Source organism: Grammomys surdaster, unplaced genomic scaffold (assembly GCF_004785775.1).
Source record: "Grammomys surdaster isolate TR1022 unplaced genomic scaffold, NIH_TR_1.0 254, whole genome shotgun sequence".
Lineage (NCBI taxonomy): Eukaryota > Metazoa > Chordata > Mammalia > Rodentia > Muridae > Grammomys > Grammomys surdaster.
This window is the reverse complement of record NW_021604695.1, coordinates 1,200,550-1,220,454: the sequence shown is the minus strand read 5'-3', so window position 1 is coordinate 1,220,454 and position 19,905 is coordinate 1,200,550. Positions and strand designations below refer to the sequence as shown.

At 40.0% G+C, this 19,905-nt stretch overlaps 1 protein-coding gene across 2 annotated transcripts in view; it reads right to left on the bottom strand.

Moving 5' to 3' along the window:
- Trpc4ap (transient receptor potential cation channel subfamily C member 4 associated protein) overlaps positions 1–19,905 on the bottom strand; it is a 66,289-nt gene that overhangs the window by 31,121 nt on the left and 15,263 nt on the right. For both annotated transcript variants that reach the window (XM_028775274.1, XM_028775275.1), the window contains exons 2-5: positions 16,157–16,285; positions 13,579–13,695; positions 3,595–3,652; positions 1,369–1,424 (exon numbers count right to left, since the gene is read on the bottom strand). In XM_028775274.1, the coding sequence (XP_028631107.1) occupies positions 1,369–1,424; positions 3,595–3,652; positions 13,579–13,695; positions 16,157–16,285 (360 nt within the window). The remainder of the gene's footprint in view (positions 1–1,368; positions 1,425–3,594; positions 3,653–13,578; positions 13,696–16,156; positions 16,286–19,905) is intronic.

Here is a 19,905-nt window from a genome sequence, read left to right as displayed (position 1 = left end):
GCATGGGGAGTTACCACAGGGGCTGTCTCTGTAGCCGTATGTTTAAAAAATGGAACTGTTTCACTAGAACGTCTCTGATAATATTAAGTCACAATTTAAAAACACCCTTACAGGGAACTTGACAACTCTCTTCTATGTTGTCTTTTATTTTCTTAAATATTATTGAACTTTAACTGTAAAAATAGTTCAACATTCTTGACAATTAGACCTTTTGCCCTAATATCTACCTGTGCTTCACTGTGCTACTAAGCTGTAACACATGGCAAACTGAGACACACTCTAGGGTGAGTCTCACACTAGATTCCGAAAACGTGGAACAAAAAAAGGGAAACTATCTTAAAAAAAACTGTATTGATTGGAATGATAACATTCTTACTAGGTGTGTTAAATAAAATATATTATCAAATAATTATTTTTCCTATTTCAAAAATAGTGACTCTAAGGAAATGCACAATAACTGACAAAGCCTGAGTTATAATCCACAGACACAACCACCACTGAGGCTGATGTGTACAGGTGCTCCAACAGCCGGCTCTCTGTGCTGGCCACTGAGAAGCATTAACTATTTGCATTTTTCTGTCAGCCCAGTTTCTGAGGGTTACATGCACACCTTTCTTTATCCTTTCCTTTCTTATCTACTTCTAATTCTGTGGTCTCAGAGCACTCACCTGAAGTCTTCTTTAGAACGAAACAAGAAACAGAGTTAAACATTTCTTTTGCTTCTGTCACAAAGGTACAGCAGCACCTAGCATGTTCTGCTGTGTTCTGTGACAAGTAAGCTTACCTTACATGTTACTTTTAAAACCCGACATTTACACACTACTTATAAGTGCATTCACTGTGATCTCCCTTAGTTCTCCCAACAACCCTGTGACATCAGTTTGATTACACACTCTGTGGACCAGGCTCATGGAGCTGTACTAAACCAAATACTAGGGCACAAAATCAACTTCCACCAGAGCTCAGTGCTTTCTCTCTGCTTGGTTACTGCCTGTATTCACTATGCTTCCTGGGGCAGGACTTGTGGCTTTTGTTTTCCACTAAGGAAAATGAAGGAAGGTTATCTTAAAGGGCATGGGCACTCTGTCAACACTTGTCACCTTTCAATAAGTAATGGTGAACCTCTGCTTAGACATCTGTGTATGGGGGTGCTAGCATCAGGGTTTTGGGCCTGTTGAGGTAGCTTTGGGTCTTACTAAGCGCTACAAAATTATGCCTCTCCATTATTTCTACCTGCTAGTCCTGATTCTCAGGCACACAGAAAATAAGGCCAATCAAAATATCTGAAGACAGGTCTCATTCTGCCACCCACTCAGACAGTGAGGATAAAGGAGGAGGAAACTGGGCTGCAATGGGAGGAGTACTCACACAGACACAGGTATTATACAGGATGCTCAAGCAGTCCTTCGACATCTCATCACTTACTGAAAAGAAAGGAGGAACATTATTTCTCTCATAGAAAACACAGTGTAACATTAGCACACTTGTGGAATGTGAGAAATGTTCTAGCCGGGCATGTGCGGTGTCCCTCAGGCCCAGCTCTAGGGAGGCAGGCACTGCACAGGCACCTAGACTGTGAAGCTTTATGTGAACACGCACGTTCCTCACCACACTGCACTGCCGCCAGAAAGAAGACTCAAGGTCTATTTCAGAAGCAGAACTACTAGAATCCCGAGTAAGAATCCTGACCACTCCTCATGGACATTCCCACTGAAAACTCTGCTGACAGAAAATAAGGGCATCACTCCTGCCTCCAACCTGCCAACTGGTGGCTTAGGTTTTGTTGTTACAATTAATTATATTAGGAAAGTGGTTTCTAATATCTGATATACTGTCAATTCCAATAAAGAACTCACTATGATCAGAACAAGACAGAAATACAAAAAGTAACTTAATTTTATGCCCCCGCAAACCCAGAGGTGAATAACCCCGAGTAGGAGCCTTGGAGGAGTGCTCTACTTGGTGCTGTACTTATTCTTAAACAGTGTCCACGCTCCTTCCTCCTCACTGCCCTAAACTGACATCCGCATCTCCCGCAAGATCCCAGTGAGCGGCCTGTCAGGTCAGCCTGCTCAGACGGATGGGCTGCTTGTACTTTTGACTAGGAGGCGTGTGGTATCCCGCATGACTACCTCTCAACTTATTTTACCTTGCTTATTCATTTAATGATTTCAAAGTACAGTAGATAAAAATCACTTCATAGTTCTCAACTTTTCATTCCCAAAGGGAGTTAGACTCATGGATTCATCAAGAATTTGCTCACTACTCATTTTTGTGTTGAGTTGCAAGCAAAACAAGAAGAGAAGTCCCACTCCTCATGGTGCCTATAAAATCTACTGGAAGGGGAGAAACCAAGAGTGACCAACAAGCCATTATAACAGCAGTTATCAACCTGTGTCATGACAACTTTCACAGAGGTCACATATCAGGTATCTTGCATATCAGATATTTACATTATAATTCATAACAGTAGTAAAATTACAATTACAAAGTAGCAACAAAAATAACTGTATGGTTGGCATCACCACACAAGAGAAATTGTATTAAGGGCTGCGGCACTAGGAAGGTTGAGAAACACTACATTAAAGGATGCTCCTTGCTATCAGATGCAGTACAAAGTAATTCATTCCACAGAACATGAAGCAGAGCACGGTGACACACGTCTGCAGTCCTGGAGGCAGGAGGATCAGGAATTTATACTCATCCTCAGCCGCAAAGAGTTCAAGGCCAGCCTGTCTCACCGCAGCCCCATCAAATAAATAAGTTCTTTTAACTACTATTGCACAATGGAGCCTTACATAGTAATGTATCCTGTTGATATAGGTGCAAATTTAAAATGTGTGTAAATATTACACACACACACACACACAATGTTAAACAAAGTGATTACTAGCTTTTAAGGGCAGAGTGTGCCTTTATAGTATAGAGTTTTTAAAAATTAAATATTAAAACCTAAAAAAGAGTGACTGTCGCACATGTACATTATAAAAATAATAGAACCAATTCATCCAGCTTAAAAAATCATGTATTATGCAAACACTGACTTTTTCCCATATATGACTCTGGCAATGAACTTTTTTTTTTCATTGATTTATTTCCTTAGAGACAAGGTCTTATGTAGCTCTTGGGGTCCTGGAAGGCACTATGCAGACGTGCCAGAGAGCTGCTATAGCAGAGCTGCACCACCACATCCAACATGACTGGACTTTACAGAAGAGCACGGATTCCTTTATAAAGGAAGTCTGATGGGTGATGGGCTGTTCAAACAACATGATCTTCCTAGGTATCCTTCGCTCTCTCAGATAACTACACATGTAACATAAAAACCTCTGAAGAAAATGAAAGCTGGGTTAAGTGACTGTCAGAAAACAGAGATGCAACTCCTGTAAACCAGCATCTTCAGCTTTTTCTTAAAGACCTAGGGTTATTAATACACAATTAATAGTATGTTGTTGAGCTTGGGATGGACTCAGCAACTTACAACTGACTGGAAGACATGTTCTTATATCTCAGAAAAGAGCAGCTCCTGCCAATGGTCACCACACTGGCACAGGCACACTAGGATGAAGACCAGCGCTCAACAAACATACTTACTTTTTAGTTTCTGTCCCCGGATAGAGATGGTAGGCCTCATAAGAATTTCTACAAGAAGCTGAAAACCAAAAATAAATAAATAAATAAATAAATAAATATTAATTCAAAGCATTTTTTTAAAAAGGCCATGTTGGAATTTAGGACAGTCTCACACACACACACATACACACATACACACACACACACACACACACACACTCCCCTCTACCCAGTACTTAGAGAGCAAAGACAGGAAGATTAATGATTCAAGGCCATCCTCAGCTTCAGTGCAAGTTAGGGACTTACAAAAAAGGAACTTGTCTCAAAAAAATCCAAAAATAAAGAAAAACCTGCAGACACCCAATGGTGTGCTTAAACATATGTAGGCATTCACAGACACACGTAAGCTTTCATGAATTAATAAGTAAATGAATGCGATGATAACAAATAAAAATAATAAAACAGCTGTTAACAACTGACAGAAAAGGAATTACAAACACATGAAAACATCCAACCCTACCCTCAGAACCAGACACATTTTTTACAACTATGGAAAAAATACATCTTAATAATAAAAAAGAGAAAACCCAATTTGAAAATGGTAATAGGGCCAGGCAATGGTGGCACATGCCTTTAATCCCAGCACTTGGGAGGCAGAGGCAGGCGGATTTCTGAGTTCAAGGCCAGCCTGGTCTACAGAGTGAGTTCCAGGACAGCCAGGGCTACACAGAGAAACCCTGTCTCGAAAAAAATTAAAAAAAAAAAAAGAAAAAAAAAGAAAAGAAAATGGTAATAGGAAAGGCTGACAGTCCTTTAAAGAGAAGCAAATGACAAACTAATGAAAGACGGTCAACATCACTGGCCATCAGGAAAATCCAAATCCAAATCAAAATAATGACTCTCACTGTTACTGGAATTGGGTAATGAAGATGACAGATAAAAGTATTGGTAAAAGTAAAGAGACATCAGAATATTAAAGGGGTATGAAATGGTACAGCCTCTTTGGAAAACAGTCACCCAGTTCCCCCAATTACACCCAGTTACCATGTGACCCAGCAATTTCACTCCTAGGTGTACACCCAAGAGAGAGGAAAACGGGTCTCCACAGAAACTGGCTCAAGAGTGTCTACAGGCAGTAATCTTCACTACAGTCAACTATGTGGAGAGGCCCCTTCTAGAAACCTGGCAAGAATCTGACACAGGGCCAGGACACGGAAGTAAGCTCAGGCAGGAATTTGATTGTTGGGCTACAACAAAGAAGTAGGCTTCAGGCAAGAATCTGATTTTGGGCTAGGACAGGGAAGTAGGCTCAGATATCTTGGTCATCCTGATAAGCCCCTAGAAACAGTGATCACAGGACTTTGTTGTCCTTGGTTGTTCCTTGACTATTTGTGTTTATTGTCTTGCTTGTTCCTTACTCTAGAACTGACCTTATTATTTGCATGTAATTAAAATTGTATAAAAGCAGACTGGGAAAAAATAAACCCGCCTCAGCCTCAGAACAGGCTGGGGTCATGCTGCAGTGTTGTGTAATGGTCCTTTTCTTTTTAATCCTCGCTCTCCCCCTGGAGACCCTGTTGGCTGACTGAGCTGGTTTGGTCACAACTACCTATCAGCAGGCATAGATACACAAGAAGTGCTGCAGGTCCACACAGTGGAACATGGCTTGACAATACAGAAAGGAGTATTGACACATGCCTCCACATGGATGGCAGCACTGTGCTATGTCCAAGAAGCCAATCACAAAGACCCATGAATTACACTGTTCCACTTAGAGGAAAGAAGTTCCTCAACAGCAACTATAAAGTCAAAAGGGAGATCAGTGGTTGCCAGGGGCAGGAGGAGGAGGATGATAGGGAGTACCAGCTAATACAGAGTATCTTTGGGGTATGATGAAACTGTTCTGACTGTGACCTCTGAATACAATGAACTGTACACACTACACTCAATCTTAGCCACAGAGAGGGAGAGAGAGAGAGAGAGAGAGAGGGAAGGAGGGAGGGAGGGGGAGGGAGGGAGGGGGGGAAGAGGAGAATTTTTGGCATGTAAGCCATATCTCAATAATTCCAGTTTAAAAAAAAAAAAAAGAACTGTAAAGAAATGTTGTAGCGGTGAATTAGTTAAACCACTTTGGCTCTTGGTGAGTCACTCTTCCAGCCATCCGCCAGAGCCCACTGGATTGAAGAATGAAAGACACACACAAGCTAATTTTGATATGCCTTGACTAGCTCAATGGCTGGGCATTTCTAATCCTCCCTGAGGCTAACAAGCACCCTGCTCTGGTATTCCTGAGTTAATATCTTTTAAAATCTATATTTCATCTCTATATTCCAGACCCAACTGGGTAAGTGGCCTTTAGGTCCACTTTCCTGGATTCTTACATGCCAGTAGGCCTTTAGGGTTCATCTTTTTCCTTCCCTGTCATGGTGATCCTCTGTCTCTCCTCTCTTCTGGCCCCTTGCCCATGAAATCTAAAAGTCCCACCTCTGTCTTTCTGCCCAGCCATTGGGTGTATGGCAATTCTTTATTATCAATCAAAGCCAGCTGGGGGCAGGGACCCTCAGGTCTGAACGCTCGGCTTTTGGGAGCTGAAATGAGACAAAGCATTAGAACCAATCCCCAACATCTCACCTTTTCTGTCCAAATTTTAAAAAAGGCTCTTCTCATAGATACAAATTGAGCATAAACATAACAATTATGTAAATTACAAAGTACGATATATAATTCACATCCCAGTCCATCATATGTCAATTAGATAAAGTACTCTACCCAGCATCCTAACTTAATGAGCTTATAATTCTAAACCTGAGTTATGTTAAACAACTTGAGCTTGATTATGAGAGAGTATAATTAGTCTTCAACCAGAAACCTGAGAATGAATTAAATACCATCTGAAGATATAGAAAGGACAAAGCATAGCTCCCAAAACTTAACCAATTTGTAGAGACAGCCGATTACCTGGACAGTCCCTCATTCCTCAAAACCTTGCAGTCTTCAGCCTTCTGGGCCAGGACCATCTGACACATCTTGAAGTGAAGGAAGAACTATGAAGGACTTGTTTACTGTCTTGGCAGAGCTAAACTGTCGACTATCCTGCACTGTGTGTCCTTTCTTGGTCAGTATTTTTTGTCTGTACATGAACAGGGTACTTTTTGTTCTGTGCTTATTCTGCCATAACTGGAACAACTCCATATGGAGCTTTTGATGCTCAATTTCTTCTTTGAACCAAGAAGGGGGGTATTGTCAGGTCTCTAGTCAAATGATCTTTAATAATGAATTAATATTAAATATCATAATTTGTAGATTTCTGATGTTTTTGAAAACTATCTATCTATATAAAATATATCTGAATTGTTGAACGTTGACTACTCTTAGCTATTTCTATTTGAATATTGTAAAAAGCACCTTAATAAAATTAGGTCAGAATCTAATATAACCATGAGTTTATTACCTGGCTCTTAATTTGCATTACTTAATCATTCTAAACAGTTTGTAAGAGCAGTATTTAGAAGTACTCTGTCTAAGCCTTGTATTCTTAAATGAGTTGCATAGACACAATGCCTATATAAGAATAACAATATTAATTCCAATTTTTGTATCAATATAAGAAATTTGTATCGGGGGCTGAAAAGATGGCTCCACGGTAAAGAGCACTGATTGCTCTTCCAGAGGTTCTGAGTTCAATTGCCAGCAACCACATGGTGGTTCACAACCATCTGTAATGGGATCTATTGTGTCTAAAGACAGCTACAGTATACTCATATACATTAAATAAATAAATAAATAAATAAATAAATCTTTTTCAAAAAAGAAATTTATATCAATGAAAACCCTAAATCTGCATCAATCTATAAATTCTATACCAATGTAAAATTATAACTTCAATTTGTATTAAAGATTTCTACCAATGTGAGATTGTAGCTATATGATGTTCTGCTTAAGAATAAATTTAGTAATCTATCCCAGCTATTTATTTCCTTCCTGTTCAAAATTATGGCCACTTCCAAATCATCCCTTAAAGTGACAATCTACCTATAACTTATAAAACAACCATAACCAGACATCTAATCCCTAGGGACTGGGATGATGACTCTCCATAACTTCTTCCTGCTGAATGGGGGCAACAAGAAATTCTTTGAGTATTTTGTTGCTCCTTCTAAGAAGGACCGAATCACCCCCACTTGGTCTTCCTTCTTTATGAGCTTCATGTGGCCTGTGAGTTGCATCTTGGGCATTTCGAGGTTCTGGGCTAATATCCAATAATCAGTGAGTGAATACCATGTGTGTTCTTTTGTGATTGGCTTACTTCACTCAGGATGATAATTTCTAGTTCCATCCATTTACCTAGGAAACTCTCGAATTCATTGTTTTTAATAGCTGAGTAATACTCCATTGTGTAAATATACCACATTTTTTGAATCCATTCCTCAGTTGAAGGACATCTGGGTTCTTTCCAGCTCCTGGCTATTATAAATAAGGCTGCTATGAACATAGTTGAGCATATGTCCTTGTTATATGTTCGAGCATCTTCCGGGTATATGCCTAGGGGTGGTATAGCTGGATCCTCAGGTAATGCTATGTCTAATTTTCTGAGGAACCGCCACACTGATTTCCAAAGTGGTTGCACCATCTTGCAGTCCCACCAACAATGGAGGAGTGTTCCTCTTTCTCCACACCCTCGCCAGCATCTACTATCACCTGAGTTTTTAATCTTAGCCATTCTGACTGGTGTGAGATGGAATCTCAGGGTTGTTTTGATTTGCATTTCCCTGACGACTAAGGATACTGAACATTTCTTTAGGTGCTTCTCGGCCATTCGAGTTTCTTCCGTTGAAAATTCTTTGTTAAGCTCTATACCCCATTTTTTAATATGGTTATTTGGTTGTCTGGAGTCTAATTTATTGAGTTCTTTGTATATATTGGATATTAGCCCTCTATCAGATGAAGGATTGGTAAAGATCTTTTCCCAATTTGTTGGTTGTCATTTTGTCTTATTGACAGTGTCCTTTGCCTTACAGAAACTTTGCAATTTTATGAAGTCCCATTTGTCAATTCTTGATCTTACAGCATATGCCACTGGTGTTCTGTTCAGGAACTTTTCCCCTGTGCCCAAATATTCAAGGCTCTTCCCCACCTTCTCTTCTATTAGTTTCAGTGTATCTGGTTTTATGTGGAGGTCCTTTATCCACTTAGACTTGAGCTTAGTACAAGGAGATAAGAATGGATCAATTTTCATTCTTCTACATGTTGTCCTCCAGTTGAACCAGCACCATTTGTTGAAAATGTTGTCCTTTTTGCACTGGACAGTTTTAGCTCCTTTGTCAAATACCAAGTGACCATAAGAGTGTGGGTTCATTTCTGGGTCTTCAATTCTATTCCATTGATCTTCCTGCCTGTCTCTGTATCAATACCAGGTAGTTTTTATCACTATTGCTCTGTAGTACAGCTTGAGGTCAGGGATGGTGATTCCTCCAGAAGTTCTTTTATTGTTGAGAATAGTTTTCACTATCCTGGGTTTTATGTTATTCCATATGAATTTAAGAATTTCCTTTTCTAACTCTGTGAAGAATTGAGTTGTGATTTTAATGGGGATTGTATTGAATCTGTAGATTGCTTTTGGCAAGATGGCCATTTTTATTATATTAATCCTGCCAATCCATGAGCATGGGAGATCTTTCCATCTTCTGAGATATTCTTCGATTTCTTTCTTCAGGGACTTGAAGTTCTTGTCATACAGGTCTTTCACTTGCTTGGTTAGATTCACACCAAGGTATTTTATATTATTTGCAACTATTGTGAAGGGTGTCATTTCCCTAATTTCTTTTTCAGTCTGTTTATCTTTCATGTAGAGGAAGACTACTGATTTGTTTGAGTTGATTTTATAACCAGCCACTTTGCTGAAGTTGTTTATCAGGTTTAGGAGTTCTCTGGTGGAAGTTTGGGGGTCACTTAAGTATACTATCATGTCATCTGCAAATAGTGATATTTTGACTTCTTCCTTTCCTATTTGTATCCCTTTGACTTCTTTTTGTTGTCTAATTGTTCTGGCTAGGACTTCCAGTACAATAGGAATAGGTAGGGGGAGAGTGGGCAGCCTTGTCTAGTCCCTGATCTTAGTGGGATTGCTTCAAGTTTCTCTCCATTTAGCTTGATGTTGGCTACTGGTTTGCTGTAAAAACATTGCTTTTACTATGTTTAGGTATGGGCCTTGAATTCCTGATCTTTCCAAGACTTTTATCATGAAGGGATGTTGAATTTTGTCAAATGCTTTCTCAGCATCTAGTGAGATGATCATGTGGTTTTTTTCTTTGAGTTTGTTTATATAGTGGATTACATTGATGGATTTCCGAATATTGAACCATCCCTGCATTCCTGGGATAAAACCTACTTGATCATGATGGATGATTGTTTTGATGTGTTCTTGGATTCGGTTTGCTAGAATTTTATTTGAGTATTTTTGCATCGATGTTCATAAGGGAGATTGGTCTGAAGTTCTCTTTCTTTGTCGGGTCTTTGTGGGGTTTGGGAATGAGTGTAATTGTAGCTTCATAGAACGAATTGGGTAGTGTTCCTTCTGTTTCTATTTTGTGGAATAGTTTGAAGAGAATTGGTATTAGGTCTTCCTTGAAGGTCTGATAGAATTCAGCACTAAAACCATCTGGTCCTGGGCTTTTTTTAGTGGGGAGACTTTTAATGACTGCTGCTATTTCCTTAGGGGTTATGGGACTGTTTAGATGGTTTATCTGCTCCTGGTTTAACTTTGGTACCTGGTATCTGTCTAGGAGCAAATATGGAGACAAAGTGAGGGACAGAAACTGAAGGAGGGGCCATCTGAAGACCATTCCACCTGAGTATCCATCCCATGTACAGTCACCAAAGGTAGATGCTGATGTGGAAGTCAGGAAGTGCATGCTGATAAGAGCCTGATATGGATGTCTCCTCAGAGGTCTTCAAGAGTCTGACATATTCAGAGGCAGATGCTCACAACTAGCCATTGAACTGATAATGGGGTTCTCAATGGAGGAGTTAGAGTGAAGACTGAAGGAGCTGAAAGGGTTTGCGGTACCATGAGGAGAGCAACAATACCAACCAACCACAGCTCCCAGGGTCTAAACCACCAGCCTGGGAGCACTTAGGGAGGGATCCAGGGCTTCAGCTGAATACGTAAGAGTGGAGGGCCCTGCTGGGCATAGGTGGAAGAAGAGATCCTTGACCTCAGGAAGGCTGGACGCCCCAGGGGGTAGGAATTTTGAGGGTGGGGAGGTGAGAGTGGGGGGGTAGGTAGGGGATACATCCACAGAGAAGGAGGAGGAGGGATGAGGGGATAGGAGGTTCCTGGGTGGGTGGGGGATGGGGTAAGGGGACAACATATGTAATGTAAATAAAACATCCAATAAAAAAATTTAAAAAAAGAAAAGAAAAAAAAAAGAAATTCTTTAAAGGAGTGGGGAGGAGGAAACCTAGAAAATTTGGTTAGTCTTAAGAAAGCTAGCTTTAGCATTTGTTATCCAGTCTTTGTATGTTTAGAAGACTCAGGACTTGACTGAAGTTCTGACTGGATCTGTCTGAAAGGCTGGATGAAGCAAAGTCATCTAGAATCACCATGTTGGGGATTGGCTCTAATGCTTTGTCTTATTTGGGCTCCCAAAAAGCTGCACAACTAGACCTGAGGGTCCCTGCCCCCAGTTGGCTTTGACTGATAATAAAGAATTGCTGTACAGCCAATGGCTGGGCAGGGAGACTGGGCTTTTAGGTCAGGCAGGCAATCAACCAGGAGAGTGGGGAGAAGAGGAGGACCACGGCTCGGAAGGAGAGGGATCAGATCTAAGAGCTGTAGGAGAGAAAGTATCCAACAATGTAGGTGGATAAGGGAATGCTGGCCTGTGTGTGGCAGGGGAAGGGGAGTCCCCAGAAGGTAATGAAGTAGCAGAGATGAAATATAGAATTTCAAAGGTATTAAGCCTGAAATACTGGAGGGAAATGTGTGCTAGCCATGGGGAGGATTAGAAGTGTCCAACCATTCAGCTAGTCAGGACATATCAAAATTAAGTGCTCTTGTGAGAAAAGCGACCCTCTAGGAGTATAAAGCAGTTTTAACTAAGTCAATATTACCAAATGTGGAATTTTTTTGTTTTTGTTTTTATATCAGCTTAGTAAAGACTTAAAATATACAGAGGAAAGGGCTTCTAGGTGCTGGTGTGTTCTATTTCTTTATTTGAGCAGTAAGACAAAACAGAATTTATTTTGCATAAATTATCAGTGTGCTCTTCTGTATCAAGACTAGGCTTATATAACAAAATCCTAAAAAATCAACATACACTGGGGTAAACCGATCGCTATGCACCTCTTGCACAGGACAGGCTGGATTCTTACAAGGCAGCTCACAACCATCTACAACTCCAGTTCTGAGGATCTTCCACCTTCTTCTGGCAAGTGTACACACATGGGGCACATAAACTCATGCAGGTACACACACTACCACATAATATATATAAATAAAATTTAAAACTTTAAAAAAATATGCAGAAGGGAGAAATTATGTAATTATATTGTAATTTAAAATATAAAAGAAATAATTTTAAAATTTTATTAATTTTTATTTCATGTGTGGTGGTGTTTTGCCTGCACATATGTATGTCTGTGTAAGGGGATCAGATCCCCTGGAACTGGAGATACATACAGTTGTAAGCTCCTATGTGGGTGCTTGGAATTAAACCTAAGTCCTCTGGAAAAGCAGCTAGTGCTCTTAACTTCTGCGATCTCTCTCCAGCCCAAAAGAAATAATTTTTAAAAATACATACATACATAAAGCATGTTTGTGATGGTATAGGTAAAAAGATACTTTTATAATTTGTTCCTGGGATTTAAGTTGATAAAAGTTGGTATAAGCTGCAGATTAATAAATAAATAAAAGAGACGCCGGGCAGTGGTGGCACGCGCCTTTAATCCCAGCACTCTGCCGGGCAGAGGCAGGTGGATTTCTGAGTTCGAGGCCAGCCCGGTCTACAGAGTGAGTTCCAGGACAGCCAGAACTACACAGAGAAACCCTGTCTCGAAAAAACCAATAAACAAACAAACAAACAAACAAACAAATAAATGAGACATATATTTTGGCTCCAAAAGTCTGTAAAAATGTAAAAAAAAAAAAATGTGAAAAAACTAAATGTTCAACTGGAGTCTAAGCAAATAAACTAAGGTATAATTACGCCAGAAAATACTAACCAGATATTTAAAATATGGAATATTTAGGTATACATGGGAAAAAAGCAAAGTAGAAGAGAGCATAAACGGCCTGCCGGTGCACGTGAGGACAAGAAAGGAAGCTGAGGATGGGAGCATGTGCACACGCACACACATCTAAACCAAGGATGTCTCTGGTACACACAAGACACTAGTGATCACAGCGGCTTCCAAGGAAGACAGCAGGACACCTTTCACTTGTATGTTTTAGCACTTTAAATAAATTCTTTCAAAGCAAATACTACCATGCTTCAACTTAAGAGGGTACCACTGATCTCAAAGTTAAAATCCAGACCAGAAAAATGTTCAACAGGGTAAGGTACAAGCAACCAAGCTGATGACCTAAGTTGAATCCACAGAACTCACATTGTGGAAGAACCAAACAAGAGGGTGCATGTGCGTGTGTGTGACAAACACACACACACACACACACACACACACACACACACAGAATAAATTTTATAAATTAAAAGTTAAGCTGGTGTGGTGACACATACCTTTCATCTCACTACTTGGTAGGCAGAGGCAGATAGATCCCTGTGAGCTAGAGGCCAGCCTGGTCTACACAGAGATCCAGGACAGCCAGAGCAGCATAGTGAGACCATGTCTCGAAAAACAAAACAAACAAAAAGTGGTTTGTTTGTTTAAAAAAAAAAAAAAAAGCTAAAAGATCTGAAATATTTGCTATAAAATCTGAAATTCTTCTTGCCTCTTGTTTTAAATTCTTAATGACTTAAGTATTAACAGCATTAAACAGCTACTTACATCAACACCTCCAAATAAGTCAAAAATATATGTATTTGGATACGTAGCTTCTTGAGTAAATTTTCTGTCTTCAGTTACAAACGCCATAGCCTCCATAGAGAGAAGAGGAGAAATCTCCTGGTTCAAAAAAAGTACAGACAGACTCCATTTTAGAATTTAATAGACAAGACACTAAAATATCACTGTAATATGCATTTTAGCAAACTGAACCCCCTTGAACATAAAGCTAGCCCTCAATGAAGTATTTAGGACCCTTGGAGTGCTTTTCCCATAGAATGTGGCTGCTGTGACTGATTTCAATGGCTAGAGTATGGAGGAATGGCACAGCACACTTGGACCTTATAAAGGGCTTATAAATAGCCTTATAAAGGACTAGCACAGTTGGCTTTTGCTAGCATAGAACCCCACTGCCATGCTGTGAAAGCTCAGCAGGCAGCTCAGGAAAGCTAGGATGTGTGTCCTTAGCTGATTTCCAGCAGCAGCTTGCCAGGGTACCAGAAAGGCCATTTTGGACAGTCCAAACATCTTCAGGCCCTCCAATAAATACTACAGGAAGCAAGCAGACGAACTTCTGGTCCACTGTTGAGAATTGCTGAGAGAAGATGGTGGCAGCTACTTGATGTCACCGGGTATTGTAAGAAACAACTGGTTCTGCAGCTATAACCAAATCTCTGTCAGACTGTGACCTCCTGAAGGAAGTGCTTGGTGACTTCTCCAAGTCAAAGGTATTCTGACGGTCTTCCATGGCCACCCACAGGCATCTATCTCTATGTCACTTGTGACATTTGGCACTTATTTTGTAACTATTTACAAATCTAGAGTTTTATCCCCTAGACTAAATCAGTGTTCTCTGAAGACAAACTGAACTCCATAAACATTTGGACAGATTCTTCTTTGTATTTCCTCCTCTAAGTTTCAAGGCAGGGGAGGTATTCAGCATAATAGGTGCCTGCAGTGGATCTCAAACTCTGGGAGGGGCATAGCATCTTTTGTTCATAAAAGGCAGTAACAGACAGAAAGAACTCTTGCAGAACACTGTGCTTCAAGTGTTTGCAGAATGAATAAAGCAAGCGCACCACACATCAAGGTCACTTGGATATTAACTTCCCAAGCCTTCAGTTTTACTTCAGTTCTGTAACAGAGATTTGGCAGGTTTTTGGAAAATACCTTTGGATTTTGTTGTTTTGAGACACAATCCCTGACTAGCTTGGAACTAACTATGTAGTAAAGGATAGACAGCCTTGTACTCAGAGATCCACCTGCCTCTGGCCTCCCAAATGTTGGGATTAAAAGTGTGTAGGCACCACACCCAACTTGGAAAGCATTTTAAGGCACCTAGGGAGGCTGTAATTACTTCTATCAATCAGACTGTGAAAGGATGAATACGTAATATCTCTTCCTAAAGGGAACAACTACATTTATTTAATAAGCAAGTTTAAAATAAACCTGAGAGATACAGTCATCAGCGCTTTGCCTCTGAAGAGTACTGGAGTATTCAGTGTTGTTATGACCGCAGGCTTACCTAGGTTACAACTGTGGCTCCAGCTGCTTCTCTAAATTCGTGTTTGGTCCCAGACCCAAGTTGGAAGCAATGAGTGTGGGCCAGCACTGAGATAGCACTCAAGTTGGAAAACAAGTGTCTAGAACAATGTCATAATCCTCTCAACCTGACCAGCAGTCTAACTTCAGTCTTACATTAGTGATAATTATTGACAACCATAAAGAGCTGAAGCCACTGAGAGCCTTCAGTGATAAAGGGCCTTTAAAATTCTTTTTTTTTTAACTAAAGAAAATCCTCTTAATTAATTTATTATACAGACATAATTAAGAATGAGTCTGCAAAATGAATTTTATCTATTGTCAAATTAACAATTTCAGTATTATGTGTTTGAGATGATCATCAGTTTCTCATAGTAACAGAGCATTGCTAGACTATATCAGATTCCCAGTTACAAAATCAGTTCTAGACTGTAATGAAGAATAACCAAAAATTAAAGGCAATCAAACAAAAACAATTGCCTTGGTCTGAAATACAGAACGTAGTGATTCAAGCAGAGCTTCTTCCAAATTTTTCTCAACTGGAAGATGTGTAAGGAATCATGGACCTCAAATAAAGAGCCACCTTGGATCAAAACGTCATGTATTCTAAACTTTGGCAATACCCCTGTCCTTCAAAATCTTCATTTTCATATTTGATAATATAAATTTTCCATTATTAATAATTTTCTCTTCATTTTATGCATGTCGAGACAATACTTATGTCATCGTTTTTTAAAAATTCTTTTCAAAAAGAATGTCGTCTAGGGATAGGAATGGGGATAGAGGCTCAGGGTACAATTCCAGTCTAGTATTTGCAAGACCCTGGGCTCAGTTTCTAGCACCACAGGAGGTAGGGGTGAGGGAAACACTCAAATTCCTGGGCACTGGAATAACTAGTGATTGCTTTCTTCTTTTAATGTTTCTGAACTTCTCCAGTGTTCTACAGCTCATACAAAAACTGCCTATTTTTAAAAGGTCAATAGTTTGGGGCATCTGAAGACCCTGAGCACAGCCTCTCTGTAAGACTCCTATCAGTTACCTTGAGAATGTTTTGGCACTCAACGAAGTCACTGTGCAGATGGCTGGTGGCATACAGCTTAAGGAGCAACTGAGGAATTCCACTCCATTTGGACAATTTGTCCCTCTCCGTCAAAAAGGTCTCAGTGAACTGTGAATAAGAAAAATAAAAACAAAGGAACATTTTATTATCAAGGTAGAAGTTTTGGCAAGAGAGCAGCTGACTCCCAAACAGCCAAGGAAACAACTTAAAAGTGCTCTGAAGGAATCTTCAGGGACTTACAACAGCTTATAAAGCTGTAGTCTAAGCCCTTTCTTTGCTCCTGACATAGTACTATTCTGAACCTACCCCTACTCATTAGTCTATGCTTTCCCCAGTGCACACTCAAGACTCCAAATTCACCTGTGTCTTCTCTACTTGATTTCTCCTGCCCAGAGGCTCTCTCTCCAGGCTTTCCAATCTGAAATGCTGTTTTCCTTCAAATACCAAAACAATGAGGGCCAGCAAGATGACCCAGTGGGTAAGGCTGCTTGCTGTATTAGCTTGATAACCTGACTGATTCCCGGAACCCATGTAAAGGGGAGGAAGGGACTCATTAACACCACACACCATCCTCTGACCCCCACAGGCACACCGTAGCACAGGGGTATACACACACACACACTTAACTAAACATTTAAAGGAACTTTTAATTAAAATTTTAAGTTACTTTTTATTTTATGTGTATGGGTGTTGTGCCTACATGTAGGTCTGTACACAACTTTTGCCTAGTGTCCATGAAGGCCAGAAGAGGGTGCCAGATCTCCTGGAACTAGAGTTACAAATAGCTGTGAGCTGCTATGTTTATAAAAGAACTTTTAAAAATTCTGAACTACATAGTGAGTTCTAGGTCAGCTTGGACTATAGAGACCCAGCCTCAAAACAAAGCAATAGAGGGAGGGAGAGGGGGAAAGAAGGAGGGAGAGAGGGAAGGAAGGATTGATGAAGGCAGGGGATGAAAGATGCCTCAATGGTTAAGAGCATTTCCTATTCTTACAGAAGACCCAAACTTGGTTCCCAGCACACAAATAACTCCTTTTTTGTTGTTGTTTTGTTTTGTTTTTTGTTTTTCGAGACAGGGTTTCTCTGTATAGCCCTGGCTGTCCTGGAACTCACTCTGTAGACCAGGCTGGCCTCGAACTCAGAAATTCGCCTGTCTCTGCCTCCCAAGTGCTGGGATTAAAGGCGTGTGCCACCACTGCCCGGCCACAAATAACTCCTATTCAAGGAGTCTGACACCCTCCTTCCAGTCTCTGCCTGCACCTACACATGTGGCAAACATTTACATAGATAGACAGACAGACAGACAGATGTTTAAATACAGGTCAACAGCTAGAAACTTTAGTTGGCTTTCTTCTCTCTTCTTCCTAAGGCCTTTGGCCCCTACTCAAGGGCTTCATTTATCACATATTTTAACCTGGTTCATCTGCCCCCTTCCTTCTCTGGATCACAGCTACTCCAAAGCAGATACCAAACTGCGAAAACACACATTCACTCACTCACTCACTCACTCACCCTCTTTCTCTCTCTTTCATGCACCTGCAGAGTTTTTGCATAGAGCAGGGGCTAAGTAAACGTCTGAAGGTACCAACAAGAGCAACAGCACAATGACAGAACATGAGTAGATTATAAAGAGTCACAACATTTCACCATTACAAACACCAGATACAAAGCTTTTGTGGTTCAATCAAGTCAAAAGCATCTTGTCATAGCTTGTACAGAGCAAACAAACCTTTAATAACGTTGGGTTTATCTGAATACACATGCCCAGTGATAATGAGCAAGTCTCATAATCCTGTCTACACTGTGTCTTAGATCATGGCATGAGTGGGTAACAGAAAGTGCTCAGAAGAATGCTTCTCTTAGGGTGAAACACAGGAAAATACTACTACTTACAACAAAAAATATCTGGATAGCAGCAATGTTAGTATTTAAGCTCAAAAATCAATGCAAGCCCCCCCCCAAAAGGGTAAAAACCCCTTTCCTTTCCTTAAGCAAAGCAAGAAGCAAACCTACAGCTGAGACCCTGCAGAAGCCATTCCTACAGAGAATCTGTGTACTAGAGAATCCTAAACAGTATTACAAATGGGAAATCACTAGCTAATAATCTACCAGGAGAAACTAGGGGAAATAAGCACACACAATAAATAAATAAATAAATAAATAAATAAATAAATAAAACAGGGCAGCAGAAATAAAAGAAACTAAAAGCAGAAAACTACACAAACATTGACAATACCTTTTCTTTTATTTCAAGATTTTCTGGAAAGGTCAATTAACAGATAAAATGTTTAACTACAACATCTAACAATTGGCTAAGATTATTAAACTCAGGAATGAATGAGAGATTATTACTACCAATGACCAGAGCAGAAGAGACTATAGGAAAGTACTGAAGATGACCATATGTCAACAGTCAAGATAAGCTAAAGGAAATGACTAGGAGAACACAGGCTGTGAAACTGACAGAGACACCAGCAGCAGGCAGACCTGTAAGCCCCAAGACGCTGACTTAGTGATGACTCAACAGCAACCACTACACTGGAGACTGGAGAGAAAAAAGCCTAGATCCAGAGCGAAGTCTTCACATAGTTTCAAACATTTAAAGAAGAATTAACACAAACACCCAGGTTCCTCAAAATTTGTGAGGCCAGTTTTCTGGTAACCAATCTAGGCAAATACACCACAAGAAAACTAAAGGTCAATCTCTCTTACCAATATAGATACAAAAACTAGCAACATATACATCAAAAGCAAGCAGAAATAATTCAACATACCAACAATGAGATACAGAAAACAACAGCCTACAGGACACCCTCAGGATATGTCAAAAGACACAGATGAAAAACGGCAACAGCCAAACATGTTTTCATGATTAACACTCTCCACACACTAGAAGAACAGAACTTTCTCAATCAGCCAAACGTATTTACAACCTAACATCACGCTAACTAGTAAAGAGAACTTTTCCTACTAAGATCAAGAAGAAAAAAGACCTAAAGATGTCCATTCTTACCAACTGCATTTAACAATGTACTAGAAACATAAATGTGAACAACGGGGCAAGAAAAATAAGAGACTTGAACTGGAAATATGGAATACTGTATTTGTAGAACGCATGATCCTGATTATCAATTATACTTTATAGTAGCATTAAAAATAATATGTTTGGGGCTGGAGAGATGGCTCAGTGGTTAAGAGCACTGACTGCTTTTCCAGAGGTTCAGAGTTCAATTCCCAGCAACCACATGGTGGCTCACAACCAACTGGAATGGGATTTGATGCTCTCTTCTGGTGTGTCTGAAGACAGCTACAGTGAAGTCATATACATTAAATAAATAAATAAATAAATACATCTTTAAAAAAAAATATGTTTGCCCAGCATGGTGGCACATGCCTTTAATCTTAGCACTCAAGGCCAGCCTGGCCTAAAAAGTGAGTTCCAGGACAGCCAGGGAGAAACCCTGTCTCAAAAACAAAACAAGATATTTAACAGCATCAGTGCAAGACTTAAAAAAAAATTAAACACTGTTAAACTAAACACTGTTAAAAGATATTAAAGGCCAGGCAGTGGTGGCGCACGCCTTTAATCCCAGCACTTGGGAGGCAGAAACAGGCAGATTTTTTAGTTCGAGGCCAGCCTGGTCTACAGAGTGAGTTCCAGGACAGCCAGGGCTATGCAGAGAAACCCTGTCTCGAAAAACCAAAAAAAAAAAAAAAAAAAAAAAAAA